Source organism: Rattus norvegicus, chromosome 7 (genome assembly GCF_021556685.1).
Source record: "Rattus norvegicus strain SHRSP/BbbUtx chromosome 7, alternate assembly SHRSP_T2T, whole genome shotgun sequence".
NCBI lineage: Eukaryota > Metazoa > Chordata > Mammalia > Rodentia > Muridae > Rattus > Rattus norvegicus.
In genome coordinates, this window is record NC_141540.1 from 124,676,867 (window position 1) to 124,689,766 (window position 12,900).

The 12,900-nt window shown below is 47.8% G+C and overlaps 1 protein-coding gene across 7 annotated transcripts in view; it reads right to left on the minus strand.

Moving 5' to 3' along the window:
• The window catches only part of Efcab6 (EF-hand calcium binding domain 6), a 187,389-nt gene that overhangs the window by 89,945 nt on the left and 84,544 nt on the right, over window positions 1–12,900 (minus strand). For all 7 annotated transcript variants that reach the window (XM_087557480.1, XM_087557478.1, XM_087557481.1 and 4 more), the window contains 2 exon segments: window positions 8,719–8,837; window positions 891–1,039 (listed from right to left, as the gene is read on the minus strand). In XM_087557480.1, coding sequence (XP_087413606.1) covers window positions 891–1,039; window positions 8,719–8,837 — 268 coding nt within the window.

Genomic DNA, 12,900 nt, shown 5'->3' on the forward strand with positions numbered 1-12,900 from the left:
ACCCAGGTTACAAGAAACTCCAAGGAATCTGTAGTCTGCCTTTGTATGAGAGGAACAGGTGGGAAGGAAGCCTGCAGATGAATAGGGGATCAAGGCATGCCTATGGCTTTATGTATACTGAAGGAAAGCTGGAGTCGTTTTGGAAGAAGGAACTTTATAATCCAGAAGATACCTCCCTCCCAGACTTGCCCCCTGTGGACGTTTGTGGTGCATTTTCTTGATTGACATAGGAGGACCCAGTTCACTAGGGGTGGTGTCACCCCCTGGGCTACAGGCTGACCATGGCCTCTGCCTCCATTCCTGCCTCAGGTTCCCACCTCGGCTTCCCTTGGTGACCTAGAAGCTTCAGATGAAACGAACCCTTTCATCCTCAAGTTGCTTTCGGCCATAGTGTTTTATTGCAGCAATAGAAACTGAACCCCGACACGAGGTGAGCCTGGGATGGCGATGTACACACTTGATTTAGATTCTGACTCTCAGATGCTGAGCGAGAGAACAGCAGCCCAGCAGCTGAACCCTAGCTGACGATTTATTAATAATGCTCAGCCCTGTCTGGTGCGCAGACCGTCTTGGTGTTGGGACGGGTTGGCAGCCTTTGGAGGCACGCACGGAAATGAGGGAGAGGCTTGAAGTTTATTCTCACAGACACCAGGGCGGAGGCAGATGAACACAGGCTCAAAGGCAGTGACCGGCATGCGCTGGTGGCTCTCAGAGCTGGCGAGTGAGCCGGAGGGGTAGGTCTGTAGCGCTTTTCTCTTTGCCTTTGAGTAGGTAGGGGAATCTCAGAGGCACAGGGTTTAAAGCACTAAATAAAATATAAATAAGGCTCTGCTGTGTTGTCCCGGCTGACGTCTGGGGGAAAACCTGTCAAGAAACGATCACACTCTTACCTTCTCATTAACTGGATAAAAGTCCTCCTCGGTAGCCGGTACGTGAAGGTATCAAGGACAACCTTCAGGTAATTCAGAGAGATGTAGCCACCTTTGGAGGGGTCTCCTGCGCTCAGGGCTTTCTCGATCTTTTCATAGGACTTGACAAGCTGCAAGGAATTAAAATTCGAGTGTTGCCTTCAGTTGAGTCAACATCCTGGGCCGTCCGACCATGATATATTTTTTGTTGTTGTTGTTGTTGTTGTTTCTGTTAAACCAAACCTCCTCACATTCCGTCTCTGAAAACTGATCAAAAAGGTGACGGTGGCATGTACTGAGCCTCAAATGTTTAATTGATGAGCTCACTACCAACAACAAACACCCTGCTCACAGCTGACAAGTTTCTCGGGGAGGGACAGCGATAACATTACCTCTGACTGGAGTGCTAAAAATACACTGGCTCTGCCAGTGTGGTGCATCTTAATATGCTTCCGGCACTCCCCACCGTGAGCCCACACCACAAGCTCCTGACTGAGTCGAGCCGTTAGGCTCACAAGCTGGGGGCACTTTATTAAAAATAGCAGTTGCTTCTGGAACGTGGAAATTGATTGATATTAGGATCGCGTAAACACAATAGACCTGGACACCTCGTAAATCAGGGTTCTAAAAGGGAGGTGATTACTAGAGAGCAAACTGGTTCTTCTGGGACTCTGAAGATGCAACGAAGTTGGTTCAAAGCTGTCTTTCATGACTCATAGAAACTCTGCGGGCACTGGTTATCGTTTATCGAACATTGTTATTTATTATTAGCTGATAACTCTGTCTCTTTCCAGCCTTCTCAGTTTGTCTGGATTCGGTTTTTTTTTTCCTGCTACTGGGAAAAGATGGGAAATGGACTAATCACCAGTTTGGTGTAAGCAGCAGCTTTCTTTAAAGGCGTCTGGAACATGGATGTACACGGACGGGAGTCTCCCTCCCCCCGGGGAATGGGAAGCACGTTCAGAGGTGCTCCTGAGAGTGGAGATCTTTAGGTACTGGGAGGGATTAGAGGGCTGGGCTAATGGCTCTTGCTGAATGAATCCCCCGGCCAGAGTACAATCCCTAACACCCACGGAAAGAGCCAGGCTCTGGCCTGCATCCGTACCCCAGCAGTCCTACAGCGAGGTGGGAGGCTCAAAGTCCAGAGCCAGAGTCTAGAATACACAGTGATGCACACCACACTGTGGAGGGCAGAACCAACTCCCAAAAGTTGTCCTCTGACTTTCACACACACACACACACACATACACACACACACACACACACACACACACACACAATTTTAAAATCCTAAAAATATTTATTGATCCAAATCTCTTAGAAAAGGCCTAAGCTTCCAAGAAAGAATTAACATAAACTTCATCTAAGATTTCCGGTTTATTTCATGGGAGGGGGTGTTGTCTGAGCCCCTACCCCGGGGGAAGACTCATCCAGAGAACCGAGAGCTTGTTTGACATGCAATCTTCATGTATTTACTGGGCTAATAAAAATCTATTATTTTTTTGAGACTGGGTCTCACTCACTGTGTAGCCCTGGCTGGTCCAGAACTCACCATGTAGACCAAGCTGGCCTCAAACACACAGAGGTCTGCCTGCCTCTGCCTCCCGAGAGTAAGGATTAAAGCCCTGTGCCGCCACACTCAGCTAATGGAATCCATCTTAATACCCCAAAGGCATGTGGACTTCAAGGAGGCTTTTCACAAGGCTTCTGCTGTGGCCAGGAGGTTCTAAAAAAAGGATCGATACAGGAAGGTGACGTCTGGAACCTCCAAAACTCCCGCTGTTTATTAAAAACCGTAAGGCTTCGTGTCAGAGAAACACAAGCAATTCGGCAAAGCACACAGAGGAACCTGAGGTGTGGGACACCTCGAGTCCTCAGCTCTGCGTCTGAGAGCCCTCGATGCAGCCATAGCTACACAGATAATTTTACAGTGAGTCAGGCCACGCTTTCAGGCTGGGCAGATGTTTTCCTCACTTAGCAACATGTGTTGAAACATTCATTCTCTTAAGAGCCAGTGCACACCTGTGTTGTTCTGTGAGGTGACACACGGCATACTATGACGGGCCAGCAAAAGTCACAGTTCCATCTTCATGCAAGGGACCTCCCCACATCGGTCTCAGGGAGTCCCCACTGTCCCCCCAGCGCCCCGCCCTTTTCTGTCGCACTACTCAATGCTGCGTTTACAGCTGTGTGCATTTGTCACCCTCTCCTCTGCCAGGGCTGGAGGACGTCAGGACGGCAGACCTCGGGCTGGCTTTATTCAATAATAATGACCCAGAATACAGCACAACTTTGGCACGTGTTACTCAATATGTCTAAAGGGGGATGTGTTTTATAGCGAAGAAAAGATCTAAACAAAAGTTGCAAAAATATAGAAAGATGCTTCACGCCGTAGCAAAAAGAATAACCACCCTCAAACCCGCAGTGGAGACTGCATCGTGTGGACGAATGTGAAAGAGTCCGACCGTGTCAGGTGGGGTAGCCTGGGAACAGGACTCTCTATGCTCACGGTGGGTGTGCAAACAATCGTGAGCCACAGGAGGATGCTTCAGTTAGAACAGAACATGTTCTAAATCCTCACCTGAGACAGAGCCTCCTGAACGGCATTCTGAGGACACACAGCTCTGTGTGCCACAAGCTGTGCACATTCATGCTTGGGACCTAGTGATACAACCCAAATGCCACTGCAGGAGAAGATGGGACCTGCATAGTGTTCTGAGGACAGACACTGTGCAGGGGGAGGTGATGACAGTGTGCAGGGGGAGATAATAAAAGACATTGTACAGTCACTGCCCTCGGTAGAGGGAGGTGACGCAGACACTGCATAGGAGGAGGTGACACACTGTGCAGGGGGAGATGACACAGACACTGTGCATGAGGAGGTGACAGACACTGTGCAGGAGGAGGTGACAGACACTGTGCAGGAGAAGGTGACAGACACTGTGCAGGGGGAGGTGACACTGACACTGTGCAGGAGGAGGTGACATAGACACTGTGCAGGAGGAAGTGACACTGTGCAGGAGAAGGTGACACACTGTGCAGGAGGAGGTGACACAGACACTGTGCAGGAGGAGGTGACAGACACTGTGCAGGAGGAGGTAACACAAACACTGTGCATGAGGAGGTGACACTGACACTGTGCTGTAGGAGGTGACATAGACACTGTGCAGGAGGAAGTGACACTGTGCAGGAGGAGGTGACACACTGTGCAGGAGGAGGTGACAGACACTGTGCAGGAGGAGGTGACACAGACACTGTGCAGGAGGAGGTGACAGACACTGCAGTGGAAGGTGACGCAGACACTGTGCAGGGGTCAGTCCCAACAGAAGACTTCATCAGAAAGGTGCCAATGCAGCTGCATTTTAACATGGGTTCGTCATATCTTAAGCACAAATGGTTAAAACAAAGGACTGTGCCAACACACCACAGCGTGGGCCCGGCTGGGGACAGACAAGCACACAACCAGCAAGAGACAAAGGACACAGTTAGCATGGGACATCCATAAATAGGCATCTTTTGTGAAAATATCACACAGTAAAAATGAGCCAGATATAACTAGGGATTCATTACCAGGGTGTTCTGGAATAATTGAATAGTAAGAGGCGTGGGGGAAGGGGGTGTTAGAGCTGAGGTCATGGTAAAAAAAAATTGACAGTACTGTAAGAGTTAATAAAATCACAGAGAAAAGGTGGGGGTCAGACAAGCACTAACGGGAGCGGGGGGCCGTGGAAGAATCTCGACTGCAGGGGATAAGATGAAAGGGTTAATAGCCATCAGGGTGAGATGACCCAGCACAATGACAACTGGGGACAGTAATGAAGGAGAGAGGGAGGGAAGGCTGGGAGAGGTGGGACGAGGTGTGAGTGGTTTTGAGTTATGACCCAGGATATCCACAGGGTCCATGAGGCCCTGAAGTTGAACAGCTAAAGAACGGACCCAGGTTCCAAGAAGTGTTGTCAAAATGTTCCGAGCTAGGACATAGCTCAGTGTAGCTTTTAGGCTTCATGGGTCAACAGAAGAACTTATTTGGGGCACCAGAAATCAGTTGCAGGAGAGCCATCAGGATGACCTCAGAAGCTTCACGGCAGCGGAAGGCGGCAATGGGGAAGCGTGCGCTCCACCGTGGTGAAATGAAGTCACAGTGCAGCCATGCACAGCCAGAACCTGCTCACAGTAACCACACACAGCACACGGCTTCCTAGGTGTGGATGCAAGGGACGCACAGCACCCGTGAGCCTTTCTTGAGGAAATTACCAGAGAATGAAACCCAGCCAAGCAAAAAACAAATCAGAAATAAAGAGAAATGTCCAAAACACCGAACTCCACTGGTGACCACCAAATATAGCTGAGTATGGAATGAAGGCCAGCCATCTGCGGACTGCCATAACGGTACAGAATATGAATATTGCCAACTCCAAGAACACAACGTAGACAGCAAGATCTGTGGAGTGGGGGCTGGGCAGAGGAAGCACAGCAAGTGTCAGTCAGTTGTCACTTGTCACCAAGCTCCACGGCAGTGAGCCAGCCTCTTCACAAACATCACCACCTCTTCAGCTCTGCCTGGTTCTCTCCATCCCTTTCACTGTGTTAATGTCCCTTCAGGGACTTAATATGTCGTGTGGGAAACAGACATCTGAGGTTCCAGGGCGTCTCCCTGTCACTTGTGATTGACAGTGTTGAAGCAGGTGATGACAGCTGGGACCCCAAAGCTATACCACTTGGACGTCAGGGCGTGTTGTGTACCCTCCTCCTGCCTTGGTGTTCTCACCTGAAGAGCTACTCACAGTGCCTATCATGTGGGGCCTGAATTGGTAATGCCAGGGCACCAGGGATTTGGCCTGGTGAGGGATGGCCCATGGACAGGGTTAATCTTAATGTCACGTGACACTGAGGCTTGCTTTAATCCTGGTAAAATCAAAGACATTTAAACTAAAAGTGCATGTTAAAGGAGAGTGGTTTGTTGCTGTTCTTGTTAGTTTTTCCCTTTGAGACGTGGCCTTGCTGTGTAACTCAGGTTAGCCTGGAACTCAGATCCCCCTGCCTCCACATCCACAGCCCAGCACCGCAATGCCCAGGAATGTTCTTCTCAGAGAAGCCTTCCTATCTTTTGCCCGCTCGTTAATGCAGTCGTCTTTCTACACTTGAACAAGAAAGAACTCGAATGGTGGTCACCACATGCAGCCTGGGCTGCTCTGGGTGGGGGACTGCAGATGACTTCCTATTTCCAGCATGTGTTTTCCAGGGCAGCTCCCTTTCTTTGAGGATTTCGTATTTTCTGAAGGTCGCATGTTTATGAACACAATAAGGTCATTCACCAAGAAGAGGAAATTATCTTGGCCAGTTTATCAGTTTATATGAACACGGTCCTTTCTTGGCTCCTTTCAACAATGCAAGCTTGTCAGTGTTTCCAGTGTTCTCTGCTGAAAAGTCCACATTATTAACTTGCAGAGTTCTGTGTACATTAGAAAGAGTTACTGAGGCTGGAGGGATGGTTCAGTGTCCTGTTGCAGAGGATCTGAGTTCAGTTTCCACATTGGGCAACTCACAATCACCCTATAACTTCGGCTCCAGAGAATCCAGCACCCTCTTCTGGCCTCCTTGGGTACGCGCGCGCACACACACACACACACACACACACACACAAACACATACATATAAATAAAAATAAGACATTTTTAAAAGGCACGGTTATTATGCACTTGTCATCTGTGCCGTCACACTTTGACAGGCTGGTCTCATGTTCACACAAAGTTTTACTGTACAAAGATACGTTTTCATTTTCATGCCGTCTAACTCTGCCTTCTTCCTTCTGGTTTTTAGGTTTTCCCTCATACTTGAAAGACACTTTAACTTCAAACTTTCAATTCTTCCCTTGGCTGGGGCTGCAGCTTCAGTTTGGTGGTAGAGGGCTTGCTCAGCGTGGTCCGATCCCCAATACCACAAAAATCACTTTCACCCACATTGCTCACCCTAGGTTTACAGTAATTGCGATGTGTGGAGATTGGCTCTGGTGAGGGATTAATAGGTTACAAGCTTTCCTCCCAAAGTGTCTGGCAAACCAATTATCTTAATGATAATTTTGTCACTAACAGTGATGTTACAGTGAACAGTAATTTCATAGCTAACTTGCCCCTGTCGTGTGTCAATGAAATGTCCTGTGCTGTGTATGTTAGCTGTGTGACAGCTTTAACTGTCATCTTGACATGACCTACTACCATTCAATGAAAGACTGTTCCTATCAGGTTGGCCTTTCTGTGGGAGATTGTCTTAAGTTAATTAATGCAGGAAGACTCAGCCCAGTGTGGGCAGCACCATTCCCTACGCAGGACCCCTAAACTGTGTATGAGTGGAGAGAATGATCTCAACACAAGCGAGTATCATGCCTCGCTTCTCTCTGCTCTTGACTGTGGACATGATGACTAGCTGGAAGTTCATGCCTTGACTTCCCCACAATGATGAAATAAACCTCTTTCTCCTCAAGCTGCTTTCTGTTGGGTATCTTCTCACAGCAATGGAAATAAAACCAGAACATTAGGCTGAACTCTTGGCACAGCTTGACCCATTGAAATTGCCTTCCTAACCCACTGAGGTCTACTGAGGCACCAGCTCTGTACTGCTCCAATTGGTACACCTCCACAGGGTATTTAAATGTAGGAGAAATCCTCAAGCTTAACTCTTCTAAAAGCACATATATAATCCAAATATAGAGACCAGAGATAATGACCAACCCCCAACACAAAGTGAGAAAAGGCCTTTTCATTTATTCATTAATAACCAACTCCCAACCAAGGTCAGAAGAGGGCTCTCCATTCAGTCAAGCTTTCTTTTATGTAATACAAACAATTGTACCATCCTTTATATGTTTTATGTATTTTTTTTAGTTAATCCACAAGTAGCCCAGAGGATACAATTAAAATTAACTTCTCAGGCTGGGGAGATGGCTTTGTGGGTAAAAGTGAGTATCAGAAGACTTGAGTTCAAGTCCCCAGCAGGTATGTTATAGCACGGCCATGTATGCCTGTAGCCACAGTGTGTGAGGCCAGGGACTGGCAGATCCTGAGATCTCACCCATCAGCCAGCCCAGGCAAAATGGAGAGCTTCAGTTCAGTGACAAACAAACCCTAACCCCTAAAATGGAGAGGGAGAGAAGTTGGCTGACATCCTCTTTAACCTCTGCATGGACACTCATGGGCTCTGTACATGTTTACACATGTGTGGACAGCAAACACACACCACCAGACACATACCCACACACACATACCTTCCAGACTCATACCTGACATCCACATATCCCCACTTCTACACTCCAAACGCACACCTCACACATGCATACTCCGAACCTACACCCTGCATGTTTATACCACCGCCCTTGCACCCCACATTCATATCTCATACCTCCACACTCCCACATTCATACCTTATACCTATGCACCCCCACATTCACACTTTACACCCCCACACATATATCACACCTACACCTATACACCCTACGCCTATGCACCTACACGTCCTATACCACGCACCCTACACCCACGCACCCTACACCTATACCCCCTTACTTTCAACCTATACCAACACACCCTATACCAACACACCCTCACAGTCACACCCCACACCTACACATCCCCACAGCCACACCCTGTGCTCCCACACAGAATGAGCTTGGTCACTGTCATTAGTACATCCTGAGGAGAGGTCCCTGGCAGTCTGAGGGATGTGGCTGGGAGCAAGACAAAGCTTCAGAGTAACACAGTGACAGAAATGGCTTCTGTGGCTGTGAGCTTGCCTGTGGTCACGCTTCGGCTCTCACCTCTTGGCAAAAGGTCTTCTCCAGGTCATCTAAGGAGTAGTTCTTCCAGATATCCTCAGACGACGTGGCATCAGTCAGCCTCTTGGCAATTTTACCTTGTTGATTCTCCTTCGAGGGTTCTGTGGAGACAAGACCGTGGCGTATTATTCACATTGTAAAGGCCATGCCTGGGCCGTTCGCTTCCAATTATCACCTACATGGTAAAAACTAAGATGACTGGACGGGCAAAGGGTGATCACTGGATTCATTAGACTGAAACAGGCTGATGAGTGAGGAGAAAAAGGAAGGAAGTTAGCCTTCTGTGTGCTACTGTATGCCAGGATAGACCCTGAAATGTGGGCTAGCCTTCTGTGTTACTGTATGCCAGGTTAGACCCTGTCTGTCTAGTGGAAGGAAACTAGGGCCATTCTGTGTGGCACGGACTTCACCAGAGACAAGTCAGGGAAAACATCACAGCCAGAAACCATTCTCTGCTAGGCAGGCTCCATGAAGAGAACAGTGGAAGGAAGTCAAGCAGGGAAAACTTTTATTCACATACAGGAGCAGGAAGCCGGCTCATGGCCACATCTGTGATCCCAGCACTCAGGAGGCCGAGGCAGGTGGGTTCTGAGTTGACGGCAGCCTGGGCAGGTTAGTGCGAGTAACCATAGGTCAGGGGTGGAGGGGGCAAAGAACTGAAACATATAGTAAATGTATAAAAATGTCCAAATCACTGATAATTTTAAAAATCTACTAACAACAGCAAGGATAAACTACTTATGGTGGTGAAGATTAAGAAGGATGAGAACAGGAAGGCTCAGGGATAAAGTTCACACAAAGGCCCTGAGTTCAAATCCCAAGCCAGGAATGGCTCTACACACCCATAACTCAGTGCTACAGGCTCAGACAGACGGGCAGGTATCAGGGGCTGAAGTGGTGGGCCTCAGGTTTAGTGGGTGTTCCTTTGACCAAGACAGAGACATTAGAGGCAGATACCTGGATGTTCCTCAACTCACACAGGAGAATATACCTGCATATGTGTGCAAATACTTGTATACCACACACACATATAACACATATACAGAGAGATATGCACACATTAACGTGCATGCAATAACACAGAAACATATACAAATTCAGAGACACACACAGAGAGAGAGAGAGAGACAGACAGACATAAGACAATAGCAGGAAGCAGCCCTCACTTGGCACAGAAGTGATCCATGGGCAAACATTCTGACTCTGAGCTTTACTGTTCACCATCCGTGGAACAGCAGACCACCCAGCGAAGGCACGCATGTGGGGACACTTTCTGCAGTGCCAGAGAGAATCAAATGCAACTCCCCCAGTGGTGTTCACAGGGAGCAGCCTCACACAAGGCTATGCAATAGACTACAACTCTCAAAACAAAGACCTGGCCTGGAGAGATGGCTCAGCCACTAAAAGCACTTGTTGATTTTGCAAAGGATCCAGGTTCAACTCCCAGCACCCGCATGGTAGCTTACAACTGTCCCTAAGTCCAGTTCCAAGGAATCTGATGCTCTCATCTGATCCCTTGGGCAGCACCAAAACATATGAGGTACACAAATGCATATAGCAAGCACCAAAACACACAAAATAAACGGTGAGAGAGAGAGAGAGAGAGAGAGAGAGAGAGAGAGAGAGAGACTCTTATCTGTGACACAAACATGACAGTCTCCTTACAATATATTCGTTCATGACTTAAAGGGTACTTAACATAATTTAATTTTCATTTTCTTATTTCGTATGTCTTGTCTACCCATCATCCACCTGCTAATGCATCACTAAGAAGTAACTTGGGAGGATCTGACCCAGCAGAGGTGGAGGGTGAGTAGATGTGTGACCCAGGGTCAGGGGTTGGGTGTTTTTTGGCTTTATGCATTTGGCTTTTGTTCAGGAAGCCTGTGAGCTTCTCACAGCAGAAGAAGATGAAGTGCGTCTCAAGTGTAGCCATCTTCTCTCTCAGCGTCGGATGTGAAGAGGCACAAATGGCTCCCCAGATTTATTTCCTAAAATGTCTGCAAATAAGCCATAGCCAAATGAGGCTCGCTTCAGCGACAGCTAACAGGCTGCCAGTCATCTGGAAGCCCACGTCTCATCTCCAAGGGAGGAAAAGGAAAAACAGACCCTTCCCCAGGTCCCTCTGAGCTACATTAGAGACTCAGAGACAGCCTTTCTAGCTGGGGCTCACAGCGTTTCAGAAAGACTGGGCTAGGCTCTGATCTGGCCAAGGCGGCTCCGGGTTCCCAGCAGGCTCTCTGGTACTTCATCCGATTCTCTACTTTGAGATCCTGGAACTGAAGCGCACACACACACACACACACACACACACACACACACACACACACACACACCCCGCATCCTCTAGTTGAACAAACATCCTCTAGTTGCAGTCCTGAGGGCTGTAGAGGGTGATGAGGCCTATCTGGGCAGGCCTACTCATGAGGTCTCATCTCCTGAGACATTCTGTCATCCCAGGACTCGTCATTCTGCTCTCTCTCCCTTCCCATGATTTTTTTTCCACAGAGTTTGGTTTTTTGTTGAGAGGGCTAGGGGTGGAATCCAAGTCCTTCCCATGCCAGGTAACATCTACACTACAACACCAGAGATGTGTAAACATTAAAGGCTCCCCCAGGAACAGCAAACAGAAACTGTCCTCGCCCCCATGTGACCACCTCATAGGCCCAGATAGATGGTGCTCTTGACATGCAAAGTAGCTATGATGGCCAGTGTAGTCAAAATTAATAGAATTTGTCCTATATTCAGAAAAATCAAAGGTAACAATTTCTGGAACTCAGTACAGAGGTAGGAATAGCACCTTGTCCAAGAACTGCTGTTTCATCAACATGTGAGCATGTTCTAGCAAATTCTATCCCATCAGTCAAAATTTACAGTGGAGGGTCACAGCAGAGGCAGTGCCAGTGCCAGTGCCAGGTGTGCAGAATCAAGTGGACCCATGCAAACAACCCTTATTAAACGAAATAGGTTATTTTTAAAGAATCATGTAAAGCAGGCATGCACATGGGGGCTGGGGAGAAGAGTTCTAGAAGAAGCAGGAGGAGGGAGCATAAGGGAGGGGAATGGGGTGGACAGGATGGAAATGGGATGATGTCATTACACAGGTAAAGGCAGGCACAAGATAGAGTGAGGCCTGTCACTGGACGAGAAGGGAGGATGGGCGGCTGGGGAGGGGGTTAGTTTGAGGGAAGAGGAGAAGACTGGACGGGAGAGGGGAAGCTGTGGAGAGAACATGGAGGCTGACGTTAAAATTGCACTCTGTGTATTTACAGGTTGTTATGAATGTTCTTAAGGAATGGATGTGTACAGGGCTTTGTATGTTTAGGTGGGCAATTATATCTTTCTTTTTTCTTTCTTTTTTTTTTTTTTTTTTCGGAGCTGAGGACTGAACCCAGGGCCTTGCACTCTTGCTAGGCAAGCGCTCTACCACTGAGCTAAATCCCCAACCCTGGGCAATTATATCTTATCAATCAGATCAGAGGTTATTGTGTTGTGTGTTCTTTCATGTATCAATTTAAGTGTAAGGGAGTGTGTGGCAGCTGGAGACACTAGGCCACCATGGAATTGGGATGTGTATTTTTCTGGCCAGGTATCTTGGGGCACTACGGTTCTAGATCAAGTGGGGCAAAAGACAGCATTTTATTTTTTAAAGGAAGTGAAAATTATTTTAGAAAATAAATTTAGAAAATTACAAAAATTCTTTGGAAAAAGAATTATGGGGGCTGGGGATTTAGCTCAGTGGTAGAGCGCTTACCTAGGAAGCGCAAGGCCCTGGGTTCGATCCCCAGCTCCGAAAAAAAGAACCAAAAAAAAAAAAAAAAGAATTATGTGTTGTCATTCTTAATTACAAAAGTGAACATTTAAACCAGATGCAATCATATAGGATATTGCTTCAGTTCTTAGATGCCTGAGAACGTCTTCCACAAGGACAACACCCTATCGTATAGAAACATGTCACTGGCAAGGCACTGGTAGGTGAGGATGTCACAGCAGAAGAACTAGAGGTAACAAAGTGGGGACTGCAGTATCTCAGGAGCTTTTGCCCAGTGGGGGCTCCCAAGCCTGTAACAGCCAGGATCTTGGACACAAGGGGCAACAAACGTGCCACCTGGCTGTCACTCCGGGCTCTGCCTGCCCTGGTTACACAGCCTTGGACTACTGCTC